Below are 20,905 nucleotides of genomic sequence, written 5' to 3' on the forward strand. Positions count from 1 at the left end.
TCAAATGACATGGGGACAGCATGGGGATTGCCCCAGGAAGCATTTCTGACCCCCAGGTCACTGCTGTCAACAACGTGGTCAGAGGTATTAAGCCACTTTTAAGGGCTCACAATAAAACGTTCAAAAACTAAACTGAAACTGCTTTCCTGTGAATTATGTTAAGGAACATCCTTTCCAGGGTAAAGACTTGTGTATAAGGTAAAATAAATAACCAAAAACAAAAATACTCCTCCACACCTTGGGCTATGTTCACAAGTAGCATTTTTTATGCGTTTTTGCACTATTGCATTGCTTTCAATTTCAACCGGGTATTTGTACAGTCTGACTAAGGGAAAAAAAAAAGAGGATTTAGATGAAAAAAAAATTTTTTCCTGGCCCCTGAGACCGGGGGATAAGTCTAGCAATTTGAGCAGCAGGAGCACACAGGACTGTAATGCAGCGTTTGCTGGTATAACCACTGCATCTCCTATACAGCCGGCCTGCCTCCCTGATATCTAGGATGGATATTAGTCCTCAGAAGGACTGTTTGCTTGATCTGGCGCCTTTACAGACCCTACACTAACTATTTTGCACTATAAATCTCTCCCTAGCTCAGCAGCACTCTCCCTACACTGGCTGATCCGGAGCGGCTGTGTCCAAGATGTTCCCAGTTTTAAATACTCGAGGTGACGCTGTGCGGCCAGCCAATCACTGTAATGCCCACAAACAACATGGCTGTGGCATTACAGTGACTGGCTGGCAATCCCTGCATGTTCATTGGCTCTGTAAAGAGCGCCAAACATGCAGGGCGGAGACCTGAACATCCCGAGTAGCGTGATGCTCGGGCGAGTACCGAGCAGTGTCGAGCATGTTCGCTCAACACTAATGGCTAACACTCCCTACTCCCCCAAACACAGCACTAGGCTAATCATTCACATGTTCTCTATGGGGAGAATGGAGTAAGCTTCTGCCAGACACTTTAACAGCGGCTCATCAAGAGGGAGAGCAAAAGGATTGGGGGCCTGAAATATAATTAGTGAATCCTTATCTCCCCTTGGCACAATCTGTCGGGGGAGACTTAGCCGGCCCCCATACACATTACATATCTGCAGGTCCTATCAAAATTGGTGGACTCAGTTGACTTTAATCTAATGGGTCTATGAGTGGTTGAAGAATTAAAGAAAATCTCATCAGGTTTTTGCTTCCCCATCTGAGAACAGAATCATATAGGTGCATAAAACCTTTTTCCAGCGATGTAACACTTTCTTTGCTGGTTTCCGCAGTTTTGATAAAATCACCGTTTTATCTGCTGCAGATCCAGCAGTTCTCTGAATGCTGAGCTCTGTATAGCCTGTCCACACCACTGATTGGCAGCTTCCTGTGTACACTCTGCATAGGCAGAAAACTGTGGTGCAGACCAATTGGTTTGTGTTGCCATTTTCCAAGACTAGTAATTTTTTTACTTTACCATCGATGGAGTAGTATGAGGGCTTGTTTTTGAGCACTGAGTGGCAGATTTAATTTACATATTTTGGGCGCTTTTACATTAACATCGCTTTTATTGCATTTTTTTGTGGGTGTTGTAACCAAAACCATTCAATTTTGGTATTCCAATTTTTTTACATTTACCAAAAAGGTTAAAATCTTTAATATATCGATAGATCAGGAAAGTGATTACATTTTTTAAGGTTTTATCATTATCATTTTATATATATATATATATATATATATTTAGCTTTTCATTTTTTTATGCTATTGTTAATTCTATATTCTGCAATAATACAGTATTGCAGTATATGATCTTGATAATGTTGTCCTCAGCTGCAATGGCAATCCATCAGCACCCCTCAATCCCGTTATGAAGGAGCAATGAGTTCTCAAAATGGATGCAGTACAGGACAGTGGCTTGAATGCCAAATTTAAGGGGATAAAGGCAAATGATGTTGCAAGCAGATGTTGGCTGTGTAAAGTAGCTGGCATCTGCCTTGTCTGCAGTTGGTTTCATAAACCCATACTCCTTCCATGACATAATGGTACATCATGGAAAGTCGAGGCGTTAAGGAATCAAGTAGCTGCGTGGAAGAAGTAACAGATTCTTTGTTTGATGTTACTCATGATACTCATGATAAGTAAAACAATATAACTATTTAAGGAAAAAATTTAATATCTGGTTTTTCAAGATGTATGCTCCCGTCACCAATAGATCAGTCACTACATTCAATTCAGCCTTTAGCGTAATAGTGCTCAGCCACATCAATTGCACTAAAGTCAGTGTAAAACCTAAATAAATAAAAAAAAATTAGACAGAAAATGATGGATAGTGCAAAACAAAGCAAAATCAGTGATTTTTATAATGATCTGTGACCCTGAATCATTAATTTCGTTTCTGGATGAATGAGATGAAGAAAAGCTCAGAAGAATTGCTGGCTGAGGCTGTGTTAATACTACAGTTGTGGTTAGTCTGAAACAGAAGCCATACTGTAAGGCTTTGAAGCATATATTGTACAAAGAATACCACTGGTGCCTGATGAGCTCTGGTAAAATTTAAAGGGAATCTATCAGCAGGTTTTTGCTATGTAATCTGAAGACAGCAGCAGATAGGGGCTGAAACACAGATTTCAGCTATATGTCACTTATTAGACTATGTACTGTTGTTTACTTTCAATGAAGGTTTCATTACCTGGAGATTATTACTGCCAGGACTGATGCTCCTGTGAGCAATGGTCCGACTCCACCTACTCCTCTGATAAGCTGCTCACTGTCAATAGACAATGTACATAGAAAGCTGTGGTGTGGGCGGGGATAGTTTTCGGAGCTCTGCTACATTCTACATCTAAAAACTCTGTGTCACAGCTGCCGCACCCAGTAAACTAAGTGATACATTGCTGGAATTAGGCTCACTTGCACTATATGATGTTGCTCTCAGATTAAATAGTAAAAACCTGCTGGCAGATTCCCTTTAATGACTTATGCAGTGTCATACATGTGTAATGTTCACTAAAAGAATAGCTCTGCTTTCAGCATTATTCTTCTGCCTATACTGCTGATGAGGGCTCATAGCCTAGTGAACATAACCTAACACAGGTGGAATCAGTGAAGGACAGTAGTAGAAGAAAGCTGAGACTACCGAAGCTTAATTTCTGAGCAACGTTCTTGTATACAAATCTTTTGTTTCCCTATAAGTAGTTGGTGAATAGGAGTCAGATGAGGACAAAAGATTATATATATATAAACAGAATGCATTTACATATTGGCGACTTGTTGGAGTGCCAGGCGCTATGTCTGCAGAACTATGTATGCAGTACGATTTTCATTATTAACACACTGTGTTCCTTAAGATATGACATTATTGTGGGAAATCAAACATTTTAACAAAAAATATGAGCAAATAATAATTCAAAAGGTATAGTTGCTAATTTTACATATAAGCCCACCCTTCAAACTGTAATCATTTCTCTCCTAAAAAAAACAAAAATGACATAAAGCCCACATAAACTGAGGCTTCTTGAGACCCTATAAACAATACCAACCTGTAAATGTTCCTATCACAGTACTAGCCAGAAAGACCCATTTTGTGGCAGGCAGAATGTCCCTATTAAAACCCCCCTCTGGAAATTGTTCCTTAGGCATTGCAGAAAACTTTCCAGCCTTAGGGTACGTTCACACCACCGTATTATCAGTCCGAGTGCTGTGTATGAAAATACAGACAGCACGAGGACAGCACTAGAATCAATGTTATTCTATTGCGCTGTTCATGATGTTTTCTTTCAATAACTGAAACTGAATGTAAAAAAAGTTAGTTTCTTCCATAGCTTGGGTCAGACTTACCCTTTTAAGTTTATGGATGTGCAGAAAATAACGGATCTCATAAGGAACATCTGTTTTTTTCCAGTTACATTGCAATTCTATAACATAAGAAACTGTAAATGGTCTTACAAATTATTAATAATTGCTGCTGTAAAAACACGGATTATTTTGAATTGTCTGTCCCAATATTTTTTACTCGTGTAAACCGCGTCTTACCAGGAGTTGTGCATGTCTAACACTGTTCACATGTGCATCATGGCTTCCACGTATAAAGAATGCCACAATGCTGTTCCAAATAAGTGTCTGCACACATTTTCTAAATCCTTTTTGGAAAGAACACTACACAATTTAGTAAGATTATCAAATATGTCCTAAAAAAGATGCATTTTAAAAATAGGCGTTACTAAGATGTTGATAAAGTGAGAATTTTGACAATGACTGATCAATTCTGCCACAGAAAGAAGCAGTTTTCTCTGATAAGATATATTACAAAGGTTCTTATTTTCATGGTTACTATTGATTTATGAAATAAAAATGTAAACAGCTGTTACTCTTTAAAGAAGAACTCTCATTAAGCTTTTTATTCATTAAATGTATGTATATGTGCATGTAATGTAGTGTGAGTGTATTAATATACTCACCTACCGCTGCTTTCTCTGGTGTCCAGCACCATTCTGCTCCTCTTCTCAGTGACGTCACCGCCACTGCAAATAGCTGTCTAGCTCTCTGCTTTTTGCATAAGCAGTAAGTCTCTTTTACAACGTAATTCTATGGAGCCTCTTTATGATGCCCCATAGACTTACATTGTAAAAGTCACGCATAGAGTATAGAGTGAGCTGGCTAGTCGCAATGGCTGTGACGTCACTGAGAAGAAGAGCAGAAAAGCGCTGGATCCTGGAGAAAGCAGTGATAGGTGGGTATATTAATACACACACTACTTTACATGCACATGTTTAAAGGGGTTTTCCTATGAACATAAGTTGATTTTAATCAATAGATTTGCGAATAATAATAATTGCAAGAATTGGATGTTCAAATAAAATGTTCCTGTGCTGAGATAATCTTATAAATGTGCCCCTGTGTAATGGCTGAGTCTGACCGTGTACGGCGCAAGGTCTGATCATACCACAGCTCCTGGGCAGGGGAGGAAGCAAAAGAGTATACAGACATTACAGCAGGGGATCACAGCTGATTATTTCTTTGAAGTAAAACATTGTTTAAAAACAGGTAGTGAAATGTTTTATCCCACAGAAAGAATCCGTTTCAATCACCAATCACCAGCTGTAATGTCTGTATTCTCTTTTGCTTCCTCCCCTGCCCAGGAGATGTGGTATGATCAGACCATGTTCCTGTACGGTCAGACACAGCCATTACACAGTACACAGCAGGGGCACATTAATAAGATTATCTCAGCACAGGAACATTTTATTTAAACACATCCAAATGTGAAACTCATTATAATTCCAATATCTATTGATTAAAATCAACTTTTGTTTGTGGGAAAACCCCTTTAACCCCTTTACCCCCGAGGGTGGTTTGCACGTTAATGACCAGGCCAATTTTTACAATTCTGACCGCTGTCACTTTATGAGGTAATTACTCTGGAACTCTTCAACGGATCCCCCTGATTCTGAGATTGTTTTTTCGTGACATATTGGACTTCATGATAGTGGTAACATTTTTTCAGTATCACTTGCGTTTATTTGTGAAAAAAATGGAAATTTGGTGAAAATTTAGAAAATTTCACAATTTTCAAACTTTGAATTTTCATGCCCTTAAATCAGAGAGATATGTCACACAAAATAGTTAATAAATAACATTTCCCACATGTCTACTTTACATCAGCACAATTTTTGAACCAAAAATTTTTTGTTAGGGAGCTATAAAAGTTGACCAGCGATTTCTCATTTTTTCAACAAAATTTACAAAACTATTATTTTTAGGGTCCACGTCACATTTGAAGTCACTTTGAGGGGTCTTTATGACAGAACAACCCAAAAGTGACACCATTCTAAAAACTGCACCCCTCAAGGTGCTCAAAACCACATTCAAGAAGTTTATTAACCCTTCACGTGCTTCACAGCAATTAATTGACCGTGAAAGGAAAAATTGAACATTTAAATTTTTTTCACTAAAATTTTACTTTAGACCCCAATTTTTTTATTTTCACGAGGGTAACAAGAGAAATTGGAAAACAAAAGTTGTTGTGCAATTTCTCCTGAGTACGCTTATACCTCATATGTGGGGGGAAGACATTGTTTGGGCAAAAGGAAGGGCTCGGAAGGGAAGGAGCGCCATTTGACGTTTTCAATGCAAAACTCGATGGAGTTGACAGCGGACCCCATGTCGCGTTTGGAGAGCTCCTGATGTGCCTAAACAGTGAAATAAAAACACAAATGACACCATTTTGGAAACTAAACCCCTTAAGGAACTTATTTAGATGTGTAGTGAGCACTTTGAACCCCCAAGTGTTTTGCAAAAGTTTATGATGTAGAGCCGTGAAAAAAAATATTTTTTTCCCCACAAAAAAGATTTTCACGAGGGTACCAGGAGAAATTTGACTCCAAAAGTTGTTGTGCAATTTCTCCTGAGTACGCTGATACCTTATATGTGGGGGCAAGACATCGTTTGGGCGCACGGCAGGGCGGGGAAGGAGTGACTCTTTGGAATGCAGAGTTTGATGGAATTGTCTGTGGGCATCAAGTCACATTTTTAGAGCCCCTGATGTGCTTAAACAATGGAAATGCACAACAAGTACCCCCTTTTTGGAAACTAGACCCCCAATGAATTTATCTAAATGTGTGGGGAGCACTTTGAACCCCCAGGTGCTTCACAGAAAATTCGAACGTTAACTTGTGAAAATAAAAAGAAAACATTTTTTCCACAGTAATGTTAAAAAAAATATTTTCACAAGGGTAACAGGAGAAAGTGGACCTCAAAATCTGTTGTCCAATTTCTCCTGAGTATGCTGATACCCCATGTGTTGGAGAAAACTACTGTTTGGACGCATGTCAGGGCTCAGAAGGGAAGGAGTGACACTTTGGAATGCAGACTTTGATGGAATGAGCTACGGGCGTCATGTCACGTTCTCAGAGCCCCTGATGTGCCTAAACAGTGGAAATGTCCAACAAGAGCCCCCTTTTTAGAACTGATACCTGATTTTTGAATTTTATAATGTAGTGTCATACATCAGTTGTGTAGGACAACCTGACGAACACTACACAACTGACATATGACAACCTGACGAACACTACGTCAGGAGGAGGGGAGGGGGATTGGAGTGGATGAGGAGAGAACAGAGATGGACTTACCAAAATCTTCTCTGTTCTTCTTTCAGCAGCAGGATCAGCAGCAGGTTCTGGATGAGGCTCTGGAGCAGGAACCGCAGCAGCAGGACATGGAGCAGGAGACCCAGGACCCAGGAGACCGCAACAGGATGCCGAAGCAGCAGCAGCGACTGGAGAAGGTGACAAGAAGGTCTTGTGGTGTCACAGAAGATTTTGTGGCAATACAAGGCCCAGCACAGGGCAGATCAGTGTGACCGCTCTGTAGAAAGTGTGAAGAACTGCAGGGCGGTCACAGGGGAGTGATAGGGTGGTGACAGTCAGGTCACAGGTCTTTCACCACCTGGTCACCTCCCGGTCAGATGCTCTGATTAGTGGGATCGATGATGACATCGATTGCACCAATCAGAGATGGCTGGGGCCTGGGCACACACCACAGGGGGTCACAGGGAGGTGACAGGCAGATCACAAGCCGGTCACCGTCCTGTGACTGCCCTGTCACCTGTGTTCAGGTACTCTGATTGGAGCGATCGATGTCATCATCGACCGCTTCAATCTGAGCTGGCAGGGGGCTCTGCTCACATTACTGGGGGTCATGGGGCGGTGACAGGCAGGTCACAAGCCAGTCACCGGCCCGTGACCGCCCTGATACCGGTAGCGCTATGATCGGCGTGATCGATGTGATCGGAGATCGCACCAATCATAGTGGGTTGGGCCAGGCTGGGGGTCTCCTAGCAACAGCCTAGGATCGGTGCTCCTAGGAACACCGATCCTAGGATGGACATCACTGTTTTCGGCAATCTTATTGCCATAAACAGTGAGAAATGCTGTGATTGGCTGTTCAGAATTGAACAGCCAATCACAGCAATCGTGGTAGCAGGGGGAGGCGACACCCCCCGGGATGACGGTGTCATCTACCCTGAGGTCACGGTGCCGCATTAAAGATAGGGCGTACTAGTACCTATCTGTTAGAACCCTCCAGTTTGGTTTTATTCCATCTTGTGTTTTGCGGTCACGTGACCACCTGCCTTTATATTCCAGCTCCGCCCTTCTGGCTGTGCTGGACTTCAGTGTTTGATTGTTTCTTTAGCCAGGTGCTTCTGTGCCTATCTCTGTCAGTTCGCTTGGTCCTTCTGGGACCTCTAGTACCTTTTTGTCAGTTTGTCTTTTTGTGTTCTGCAACAACTTCTCTGTTTAGGAGGTGTCCCATTTTTGTTCCAGTCCTTAGTTCTTTTAGGGACCCCTTCCCTTATGCTATAGGTCTTCGTTCAGACTAGCCGAGGACTAAGGCGGGTCTGTTCGCTAGGAACAGGCAGCCCGTTATATCGTAGGGATTCAGCTTAGTCTTAGACAGCTTTCCCTTTTCTTTTCTTAGTACTCGTTGCAGATCATAACAGTAAGTCCAACCCAAAAAACTAAAGGAAAGAAATTCGGGGATCAGTATGGTTTCCGTCCAGGATTTGGCTCAATGCTTGCAGGGATTGTCTCTGGAGGTGGCCAAGCTCCAGCAACACGTGAGTAGCTGTTCTGGAGCGCATTTTGTGGAACCCAAGGTAGGACTGCCTGATGTTTATTATGGTAAACAGCAAGATTAATGATTCATGTTTAGGGTCGGTAGAAGAATTTTTTTCTGCTATGGGGCTCTTATATGACGATCCTGATCGAATCTCATCCGCTGAGGCAGAACTCAGGCATTTGAATCAGGGGTCAGGTGATGTTGAAAATTATTGCACACACTATAGAAGATGGGCTTCAGAAGTCAAATGGAATGATCCTGCTCTGAAATGTTTATTTCTTGCTGGTCTGAGTGAAAGGGTTAAGGATTTGCTAATTGCATTCCCCGTACCTGAGACTCTGCAGGATGCCATGCAGTTAGCTGTTCATGTGGATAGGAGGCTGAGGTCCAGGGTGAATGAGGTAAATACTCCTGTAATGCCAGGTCCTAGTCCCCAGAAAATCTGCTATGATGGCGGAGAACCGATGGAGGTTGGGGCGATGTCACTCCGCTCTCAGGAAAGAGACCGGAGGTTCGCCGAGGGATTGTGTCTTTATTGTGGTAAAGCTGACCATTTGATTAAGTATTGTGAGCTTAATTAAGTAAAGAAAAAAAAAAGGTCAGATACACCCGTATAGCTTGTTTATGCTCTGCAGGAGTATTTCTTTGTGGGAGTACTACTTTGCAGGAAGATTTGATTGAATTTCAGGTATTTGTGGATTGTGGTTCAACACTTATTGTGATTGATAAAGGGTTTTTGGAAAAACTTACATTGAAATCCAAACCTTTGTCATCACCTATTTCTGTTATTGCAATTGATAACACTCCCTTGAAATGTATTACTCACAAGGTTGCTGCATTTCCCCTCACTATCAATGGAGCTCACCAAGAAATTTTGGACTTGGTTGTATTAGATAATTTACCCTCTCCGGTTGTTCTAGGATTGCCTTGGTTAAAACTGCACAATCCTTTACAGGACTGGTCTACTAATGTGATTAAGTCTTGGAGTCCGAAGTGCTATGATAAATGTTGTAATGGTCGCATTGTGGCTGTGGAAAAAGGGGAATTACCGGTACCTATTCAAGATTTTTGGAGGATTTTTTCAGAGGAGGAGTCGCAAGTTTTACCTCCTCATAGGGATTATGATTGCGCCATTGAGTTTGTTCCGGGAGCTACTCTTCCCAAGAGTCGCTTGCTTAATCTGACTATCCCTGAAAGAAAGGCCTTGGAGGAGTACATACAGACTAGCCTGGCTGCTGGTCACCTTAGACCTTCTAAGTCGCCTGTGGCAGTTGGATTTTTCTTTGTTAAAAAAAAAGGACAGGGGTTTACATCCATGTCTGGATTTTCATGGAATTAATAAGATTACCGTACGCAATTCCTACCCATTGCCATTAATTCCTGACTTGTTTAACCAGTTAGTGGGGGCCAAGTGGTTCTCTAAAATTGATCTCTGGGGGGCATATAATTTGTTACGAGTGAAGGAGGGTGATGAATGGAAAACTGCTTTTAACACTCCAGTAGGTCATTTTGAGAATCTGGTGATGCCTTTTGGTCTTACCAATGCACCTGCATTTTTTCAGAACCTTATTAATGACTTGCTGAGACCTTTGATTAGTAAGAATGTGGTTGTGTATTTGGATGACATTTTGATTTATTCACCAGATCTAGAGTCCCATTGGCAGAGTGTACGTGAAGTTTTGCAGTTATTGGGTGATAATTCACTCTTTGCTAAGCTGGAGAAAAGTGAGTTCGCTGTGCAGAAAATTAGTTTTTTGGGCTACATTGTCTCCAGCGAGGGCTTTGAGATGGACCCGGTGAAGGTTCAGGCTGTGCAGGAATAGCCTAGGCCTATTGGTTTGAAATCTATACAGAGATTTTTGGGTTTTGCCAATTATTACAGTAAATTCATTAAGAACTTTTCTGTAATTGTTAAGCCTCTAACCGATCTCACCAGGAAAGGTGTGAATACAGTCCAGTGGACTACTGAGGACATTGAAGCGTTTAAGTATCTCAAAGAGAGGTTCAGTTAAGCCCCTATCCTTATGCAGCCTGATGAGACCAAGCCTTTTTTGGTCGAGGTCGATGCTTCATCGGTGGGGGTCGGAGCAGTTTTGTCTCAGGAGAACAGGGATGGAGTACATCCTTGTACTTTCTTTTCGAAAAAAAATTTGGAAACCGAACTGAATTATGATGTTGGAAATCGGGAGTTGCTGGCTAACTTGCGTTTGAACATTGGCGTCATTTTTTGGAAGGTACTAGATTTCCTATTCAGGTTTTCACAGATCATAAGAATTTGATCTACCTGGATGCTGCCAAGTGCTTGAATGCCCGTCAAGCTAGGTGGGCACTTTTTTTTTGTCGGTTTCATTTTTCTGTTACCTATATCCCTGGTACTAAGAATGTTAAAGCCGATGCTTTATCTCGCAGCTTCTCTCCTATGGTCGGTGCCGAGGAGGAGGAGAGCATTTTACAGAAGGGAGTTGTGGTGGCGGCATTGGACTCCGTTTTGGAGACTGGGATTCTGAAAGCTCAAGATGATGCTCCATCTAACACTCCCCATGGGAGGTTGTTCGTGCCTAGAGCCTTTAGGAGAGATTTGTTTGTGGAGTGTCATGAGTCTCGGTTGGCAGGTCATCCAGGAATTTCGGAGACTAAGTTTTTGGTGGCCTGGATGGCAGAAAGAAGTCATCAAGTGGGTGCATCAATGTACGGTGTGTGCTAGGTCAAAGGCTTCACATACTCCTGCTGCGGGGTTGCTTTGCCCTCTGGAGGTTCCTAGTGCGCCTTGGACGCATCTCACAATGGATTTTATTACTGATCTTCCTGTGTCCGAGGGTTTTACTGTCATCTGGGTGGTCGTGGACCATTTTAGTAAGATGTGTCATTTGGTTCCATTCATTAAGTTGCCCTGCACCAAGACACTCGCTAAGGCGTTAGTTAAGGAGATTGTCAAGCTTCATGGCGTTCCCACGGATATTGTTTCCGATAGAGGACCTCAGTTTGTGACTCGCTTTTGCTGTGCTTTTTGTGACAGGTTGGGAGTCCATTTGTCATTTTTGTCTGGGTATCATCCCGAGCCTAATGGACAGACTGAAAGAAAGAACCAGGATGTAGAACAGTTTTTGCGTTCTTTTGTGGCGGACAATCAAGAGGTGTGGTCGGAGTTTCTGCCTCTCGCAGAATTTGCTCTTAACAATCATACATCCTCCTCTGCTGGGTGCTCTCCTTTTTTTTGCTGTACGGGGAGACATCCGTCTTTTGGTTCGTTCTCCAAATTGAGGTCGGCAGTGCCGGAGGAGGAGAATTTTTCCGGTGATTTGGAGAGAATTTGGATTAATGTACGTTGCAACCTTCAAGAGGCTAACAAGAAGTCCAAGAAGTATTTTGACAGGAAATGTAAGGAGGTTTTGTTTACTGTGGGTGACATGGTTTGGTTGTCCTCAAAGAACCTACGGTTGAGGATTCCCTCTAAAAAACTGGGTCCTAAGTTTGTGGATCCATTTAAAGTGCTTCAGGTTGTTAACCCGTCTGCGGTTAGGTTGGACATCCCTACTTTCTGGAAGATTAACCCTGTGTTTCATGTTTCCTTGTTGAAAAAGTCTGATGTATCAGATAGGGATGCCACTATCACAGTTCCTCCTGTGGCGGAAGACGCGAATATAAAATTTCTCGTATCTTGAATTCTAGATGGCATAGAGGGAGGATACAGTATCTTGTCTCCTGGAAGGGTTTCGGTCCCGAAGAACTCCTGGGTAAGGACGGATGATGTCTCTGCTCCTAGGCTTGTTAGAGCTTTCCACAGGAGGTTTCCGGATAGGCCTGGGCCTGGAGGATCTGGAGGATCCTCATAAAAGAGGGGGTACTGTTAAAACCCTCCTGTTTGTTTTTTTTCCATCTTGTGTTTTGCGATCACGTGAACACCTGCCTTTATATTCCAGCTCCGCCCTTCTGGCTGTGCTGGACTTCAGTGTTTGACTGTTTCTCTAGTCAGGTGCTTCTGTACCTATCTCTGTCAGTTCGCTTGGTCCTTCTAGGACCTCTAGTACCTTTTTGTCAGTTTGTCTTTTTGTGTTCTGCAACAACTTCTCTGTTTAGGAGGTGTCCCATTTTTGTTCCAGTCCTTAGTTCTTTTAGGGACCCCTCCCCTTATGCTATAGGTCTTCGTTCAGACTAGCTGAGGACTAAGGCGGGTCTGTTCGCTAGGAACATCGTAGGGATTCAGCTTACGTATTAGTACGCCCTGGGCCAGAAAGGGGTTAATGAACAAAAATCTTAATGAGAGGGCATCTTTAACTATGCTGCATACTGATATGGTTAACTTGATTTGTAAATCCAGGAATACATCTCTACTTTCTTTAGTATATAAACATTACCAAGAGAGTTTGTTGATTCCCAAATTGTGTCCCTAGATAGGGATTGCCTTACAGTAATTTATTATTTGACCAATGCAGTAAGAATGGAGAGCTATGGCAAATAAGCGATAAGTTTGGCACATGAATTTGCAGTACGTGCCAGATTTGTTAACATGTTTTAGATACTTTTTGTGACTCACTAGACAACATTCAAATGTATCTAGAAGATAGGGTGTGGCTAAATCGAGTGCTAAAGTATGCCCAAATTATTAATGGTGTGCAGAACAATGTTGGCATACAATAGTGCTATAAATAAGCCAACCATGGGTGGAGAAAAGAGAAATATCTATAATGTCTATCAGGATGCATCACGTCGATTAGGCAGCGGGCATCATTATGACAGAATTGGAGCGTCTTCTGCCCGGTCTCGTTTTCAGCTGTTTAAATTAAAGACACAATTAATTATTCCGCCTTAACGCGCTTTAATGGGTTACTTGGAGTATTATTAATTTATGAATGGAAAGATTGTGAAGTGATGAGAGCAGATCTCCTATTTATTCTTCACTCCAATTTATCATGCAGCGTAAAGATATATTAGCATAAAATAATATAACTGCAGCTCTGTTTACATGTTTTATATCACTATAAAAAAATCATCACATATAAAGCACTTATAGGTATATTTTTATTACATGTAATTAACAGATTCATTAAGGACCAGGATTGCCAGTTTATGCAAATTATAAGAGCTCTTAAAGATTATGCAGGCAATAAAATGACTTCCGGGTGCAACACAAGTTTGGTGTAACTGCATAAAAATTGCAGAGACTGCAAAGCTAGAAACAGGCAGATATACCTAAATACATTATTACAGAGAACAAAAATAACACAACACAAGCCATTGTGATTTCACAATGTAAATATATAAATAAAAAAGGCAATCTAATCTAACGATTTAGTTTAAATAAAATTTTCCATGCTGTTTCACCCCATAATCATATTTAATCATGGTCCATCATGGTATGTGACAAGTCTTCCTCTGGGGTACAGGATATGTTGTACTTTGTTAAGGGTGGGTGACGTGCCACGAGAGTGGTAATCCCACTTGGCTGCTCTTGTAACTCCTGTAGACTTGGAATGACTGGGACTGGGATAAGTGTCCATGTGCAAGAAAGTCCAAATATTTTCTCTCCTTGTCTCCAATTTTATGAAATGTTTCAGAAAAGGTTAAAACAATGGGAAAGACATACTGCGCTGTAAAATTAGTTTTTTTAAGTGAATAGAAAAAAACACCTAATAATAACCATCTTATTCTACATATCTTTAGGATTCCTGACTGTTTATGTAGGCCATTAAGGACATTGCCCATGTTGCCCATAAAGACACATCAAGAGCAGGTCACGACTGACTGGCCCACATGACACGCTGTCCCATGCAGCCAAGTAGAAGAATCACCTAAGAGCTGAACTACAGTGGAAAGAGAACAATGAAGAATATCTATGACTCACCAAAGCTTGGAAATTATACATTTCAGAACGTATTGAAAGCTTACTATGGGCAGTAGTAGCGGTTCTTCTTGGTGAGAAATGGAGTTTGGTCTAACTTTAATAGTATAATACCAGAACCCTTAGGGCTCTTTCAGACGTCCATGATCATCGGTGCCATCTCAGAGCGCAATGCAAGGACTGGCCTTGCGTTTCCCGACCCTGAGCATGACAGTCCCATAGAAATATATGAAGCTGTCACACTCGGGTTTGGGAGACGTGTGTCCAGTTCATGCATTTCGATCCGAGATTGGATCGATGATCACGGACGTCTGATAAAGTCCTTAATCTGAGACTCGGTTCACACGAACATCTAAAAACTCATCCTACTTTTAATAAAAAATGGGTCATTTTCATCTCAATTGTCATTCATTTGTCATCCGAAAGGTGTCCGTTTTTATACATCAGCGGCTATTAAAATGTACAAGACCAAATACAGATTCCTATGTTAAAGATTTGCAATGTATTCGGAAAAATTGTATACCATAGGGATGTTCTGTATGGGATCTGATTTTTTTTTTTTTTGCACAACCACAGACTTGAAAAGGAGAGTCTTATACAACATACGGAAGAAACGAGTGCATTCTGCCATTTTTTTGATGTGCAGATTCGGTCTTAGAAAAAAAACAGCACATCTGAAGAGCACAATTGAAAAATATTGATCTGAGTGCTGTCCATTTTTTCAAGGCCAGCACTAGAACCAAACTTTGCCTGAGAAACCTTAATCAAAAGTAGTGAATGACTGAAGGTGGGGAAGAATGATCTCCAGGTTCTCTTCCACTTGAAAAGCCCAGTGCTATTTATTAAATTAATATGACCATAGACTGGTAATTTCTCATAAAGAGTGTATAGGCAGGACCGTAACTAGAATCCTCTCTGAAAAATGCAAAATCACCTTAGTAAAATGCTTCATAGATATTTGTAGCATACATGTTTTCTTTAACTTTTGCTAACAGCTTTACTTCAAACATAATAACTAAACTGGAATTGGACTATGTGCTATCTGGAGAAAAGGGTTGGGAGATGGGGTAGGGTGGGACAAGGGGTTAAAATAAACTAATGAAACTGTTCAATAAAATGTATTTAATATTAAAAATATTTATGATATGAATTAGATCTCTAACACAACTTTTGAACAAGTTGAATTAATGTATTGAAGTTAGAAACAAGGTACTCCATGTTCAAATGGTGGCAAAGATTAGGGCATATATAGGCTTGAGTGATTCGATGGCTCATTTTAAAGGGAATTCCCCTACTTTTTTTTTAATAATTAAAGCCTGCTCCACATCGTACATACAGTTATATGAAAAAGTTTGGGCACCCCTATTAATCTTAAGCTTAATGTTTTATAAAAATTGGTGTTTTTGCAACAGCTATTTCAGTTTGATATATGTAATAACTGTTGGACACAGTAATGTTTCTGCCTTGAAATGAGGTTTATTGTACTAACAGAAAATGTGCAGTCTGCATTCAAACAAAATTTGACAGGTGCATAAGTATGGGCACTCTTATCATTTTCTTGTTTTAAATACTCCTACCTACTTTTTACTGACTTACTAAAGCACTTTTTTTGGTTTTGTAACCTCATTGAGCTTTGAACTTCATAGCCAGGTGTATGCAATCATGAGAAAAGCTACTTAAAGTTGCCACTTGCAAGTTGTTCTCCTGTTTGGATCTCCTCTGAAGAGTGGCATCATGGGCTCCTCAAAACAACTGTCAAATGATCTGAAAACAAAGATTATTCAACATAGTTGTTCAGGGGAAGGATACAAAAGCTGTCTCAGAGATTTAACCTGTCAGTTTCCACTGTGAGGAACATAGTAAGGAAATGGAAGAACACAGGGACAGTTCTTGTTAAGGCCAGAAGTGGCAGGCCAAGAAAAACATCAGAAAGGCAGAGAAGAAGAATGGTGAGATCAGTCAAGGACAATCCTCAGACCACCTCCAGAGAGCAGCAGCATCAACTTGCTGCAGATGGTATCACTGTGCATCGGTCAACTATACAACGCACTTTGCACAAGGAGAAGCTGTATGGGAGAGTGATGCAAAAGAAGCCGTTTCTGCAAGCATGCCACAAACAGAGTCGGCTGAGGTATGCAAAAGCACATTTGGAGAAGCCAATTTCTTTTTGGAAGAAGGTCCTGTGGACTAATGAAACCAAGATTGAGTTGTTTGGTCATACAAAAAGGCGTTATGCATGGCGGCAAAAAAACACAGCATTCCAAGAAAAACACTTGCTACCCACAGTAAAATTTGGTGGAGGTTCCATCATGCTTTGGGGCTGTGTGGCCAATGCCGGCACCGGGAATCTTGTTAAAGATGAGGGACGCATGGATTCCACTCAGTATCAGCAGATTCTTGACAATAATGTTCAAGAATCAGTGACAAAGTTGAAGTTACGAAGGGGATGGATCTTTCAGCAAGACAATGATCCAAAACACCGCTCCAAATCTACTCAGGCATTCATGCAGAGGAACAATTACAATGTTCTGGAATGGCCATCCCAGTCCCCAAACATGAATATCATTGAACATCTGTAGGATCATTTGAAGAGGGCTGTCCATGCTCGGCGACCATCAAACTTAACTGAACTGGAATTGTTTTGTAAAGAGGAATGGTCAAAAATACCTTCATCCAGGATCCAGGAAATCATTAAAAGCTACAGGAAGCGACTAGAGACTGTTATTTTTGCAAAAGGAGGATCTACTAAATATTTATGTCACTTTTCTGGTGAGGTGCCCATACTTATGCACCTGTCAAATTTTGTTTGAATGCAGATTGCACATTTTCTGTTAGTACAATAAACCTCATTTCAAGGCAGAAACATTACTGTGTCCAACAGTTATTACATATATCAAACTGAAATAGCTGTTGCAAAAACACCAATTTTTATAAAACATTAAGCTTAAGATTAATAGGGGTGCCCAAACTTTTTCATATAACTGTACGTGGCGGTGGGATGGAACCAGTGTCACCTGCAGAGGGATAGATTGCAGCTTTTACAGTATGTGCCGTATAACCCCTTAGAGTCCATGGTATCTAAAAGAGTTTGACAGAGGGAAAATGCTGTCACTCCTCTGCCAGAAGGAGGGTCTAATAGGCTGCTTGTTAGGCCATGTGAGAGTATTTTCTCTAATACGAGATAATCTAGTCAGAGTGTGACTAGAGTGTGATCCGATTCTCTCGGACAAGGAGAAGATGGAAAAAAATATTTCTCCATCTTCTCCATTGTGTCTGTCTGTGGAAATTGGACTGAACTCAGATGTCATTCGTGTGCAGTCTGATGGTTTCCTCGCACTCATTGACTTGCATGACTGATCCGAATATCAGAACAAACTTGGTCATGCAACGATATTTTCCTCTTACAGACTCTGTCTGAGGAAAAAGACGGACATGTGCACGGCCCCATAGAATAACTTTGGACTGAGTGCGATCTGATGTTTTGTGAATTTTGACGCTGCATATTTTTGTTGCTCAAAAAATGGAGTGTCCTTCAGTTCCAGCAAAGTAGATGGGATTTGTAGAAATCTCGCGCTCACTGTGCTTTTCTATTATGTTGCGAAAACTGACCTGATGCACATTTTTTATGTATCCGCAACATTTTAACTTCTCTTGCGGGTACGCTGACTTGTATGTGCCGATTTTCCCATAGACTTCCGTTATATGCAGAAAATCCATAGGTAAAGTGACGCAGGTGCATTTTTTGTGTGTTTCCACGGCAAAAACCTACTAAGAATGCCTGCAATCCACACATGACTGTATCAATAAGGTTTTGTGAAAGCCAAATACCAGGAAGTATTAAAATAAAACATCTTTATTTAAAACATGACATACAAAAAAAAAGTGATAAAAACCACAGAGTCACAAATGGGATAAAAATGCAAATAACCTAATATACCCAATTGGTATAGAAATGATGTAGGAAATCCGCAGCATCAATAACTCAACAAATACTCATCGAGGTAAAAAATTAATTTGCAGTTTTAAAACGTTGTTCTTAAAAAAAAACCACATAATTGGTATTGCTGGTTTTGAAGTGGCCTGTACTGTAAAACTATAACTATAATGTTATCTAAAGGGGTTGTGAACAGATTTGATGACTTATCCTTCATATTCTGCATAGCAGATTAGGGCTCATGCAGACGTCCGTGGATTTCGGTCCGATATCAGACCACAATGCACAGACTGGCCGTGAGCCTCCTGACCCAAGCGTGGCAGTCTCATAGAAATGTATGAAGAGGTCACGCTCGGCTAGGGAGAGCCGCGGCCTGTTCATGCATCAGCAGTCTGTGCTCCGACCGATTGCCATGAACGTCTGAATGAGTGTTCTTGGTTTCACAATGATATGTTCCAAACAGCACAAATGTCACAGGTAAAGCCAGAAGGCTTTAGATTCCTTAGATGACCATGGTATCTAAAAGAGTTTGACAGAGGGAGAATGTTGCCACTCCTCTGCCAGAAGGTTGGTGATTGATATGCTCTCTGCCATTCTAAATTAACAGTGGACTGGATACATAATATCTACAGGATAAGTGCTACATATAGCGAGTCATATAATTTCAGAGAAATAATAGGGCCTAGAAGCGTTCTGAAATCTGAAATAATACTGTAGCTCAGATCATTTGCTTTAATACGTGGTTATTTGCTTGTCCGAGAGGCAATACAAACACGGAATATGGAACGTCACTGTGCTTCCTTGAACAAAATACCAATAATTAAAATTTTTCAATGAATAAAAAATAATTTGGACTTACGGTTTGGACTCAATACTGGAGACTGGAGCGACATAGTTTGCCGGGACGTATCCTTCTGCCTTTCCTCGAGGTGTCAAGGCTCTAGCTTTCCACCAGCTCTCATTAGTAGTATTTAAGATGTGCATGTAGTCTCCGGCATAAATTGTCAGCTCCTCACTTGTGCGAGCATCATAATTAAATAAAGCCACATAGGCGTCTTTTGCACTGCTGTCCTTTCTTGGATGGATAATGATCTTTGGAGGTCCATCCACCACATGATGTAAACCAGGGTTCTCCACAGCATGATTATTCACAAAAACAATGTCATTAACTATGTAATTTTCTTTTTTCTTGGTTTCAGATGCTCCACAGCAACAGCAACAGCTACAATGTTTCCTGCAATAGTTCCCCATAGTCACAGTTGGAAAACAGCGTCGATTCCTTGTTGTCTTAGATAAGGTTCTTCCTCATCATATAGGGGAATATGTACCCTGATCCAAACTTCTGGTTTCTGTAAAACTGATATTTTCTATACAAGTCCATTAATTTGTCAAATAATCACAGCATCGGAGTCAACGGAAAAGGAAAGGTCTGGACATCTAGTAGTTTCCAGTTACGAGGGATCTGAATCTGTCTGCATTTCTCACTGAATGAAGAGCGCACCTTGTTGAAGGCTGTATCCAGGTAAACTGGTTTGCTGGAATATCTCTTCACTTTACTTCCTGGTGAAGGAATGTTTTGTTTCTTTTTACAAGCGCCGCCCAGTGTGCAAAGTTTACTCTGATTCTAGGTATAACCAGGAAGAGTACAGCAAAAAAAATGTAACCTTTCTGATATCCGATGAGTAAGGTAGAAAGCATATTGCTATAGGCGCTTTTCCAGGAACTCAAGACAGACAGTTCAGAATAACTCGGAATTCATGCAAATAAACAGAAGATTTCAGTGTTGTAGCTATTCTCACCTTTCCCCAGCCTGATCCTCCCCAGCGTTTGAAAAACTATAATTCCCACCATGCTGTGATAGCTGCAGGCTGTCAATGCATGATGAGAGTTTAGAAGAAAAGGAGAGGATGTGAACTAGAAATGGGCAACGTGTATAGGGGTTCTGAAAACCATGTCGTAAGGTCATTGTATGTAATAAAGGGGAAGAAACAACTACATAGATTGAAGTCCACACACAACCAAACTAACAAAAATAAAAATAGAGTTTTATTGGATAGTACATAACAATACACATACATTTAAAAACATTTAAAAATTGCACAAACTTCTCTCCATAATAAACAAATTTTAGGGAAGCCAAAAGCAGCCCACCCATGTAATAATGGAAACACTTCCCCGTTAAAGGACATATATAAAGTCAGAGCAGGATACGCACAATATAACAATTGGGATCCAGAAAATCAATTAATATCACATAAAAATTAGATTAAAAAATGAACAGATACTGAAGTATAAACAGAAACGAGTCGGTGGCTGCCGGGATACAGCGCCCGGATGTGTTGTGCTGCCACCAACTGCAGCTTCATCAGGAGTAAGAAGCTGACCCTGGTGGCAGCGAATGTGTTGGGTCATTGTATCTTGGCAGCCACTGTCTCTCTTCCATTTATACTTAAAGAAGCTATCCAGGACTAGAGATGAGCGTTGTTCGACTCGAACTTTTCGCCAATCTCAAATTCGAGCTGTTTTGGGCGGTGTTTGAGTCATTC

At 41.0% G+C, this 20,905-nt stretch overlaps 1 protein-coding gene across 1 annotated transcript in view; it reads right to left on the minus strand.

Moving 5' to 3' along the window:
* FRK (fyn related Src family tyrosine kinase) overlaps nt 1-19,935 on the minus strand; it is a 94,111-nt gene extending 74,176 nt beyond the window's left edge. Inside the window, exon 1 of the mRNA XM_073675881.1 lies at nt 19,219-19,935. Within this exon, the coding sequence (XP_073531982.1) occupies nt 19,219-19,610 (392 nt within the window). The 5' untranslated portion in view covers nt 19,611-19,935. The remainder of the gene's footprint in view (nt 1-19,218) is intronic.
* Nucleotides 19,936-20,905: the final 970 nt, after the last annotated feature.

Source organism: Phyllobates terribilis, unplaced genomic scaffold, assembly GCF_046119375.1.
Source record: "Phyllobates terribilis strain yellow unplaced genomic scaffold, ASM4611937v1 Scaffold_3__8_contigs__length_932513732, whole genome shotgun sequence".
Taxonomy (NCBI): domain Eukaryota; kingdom Metazoa; phylum Chordata; class Amphibia; order Anura; family Dendrobatidae; genus Phyllobates; species Phyllobates terribilis.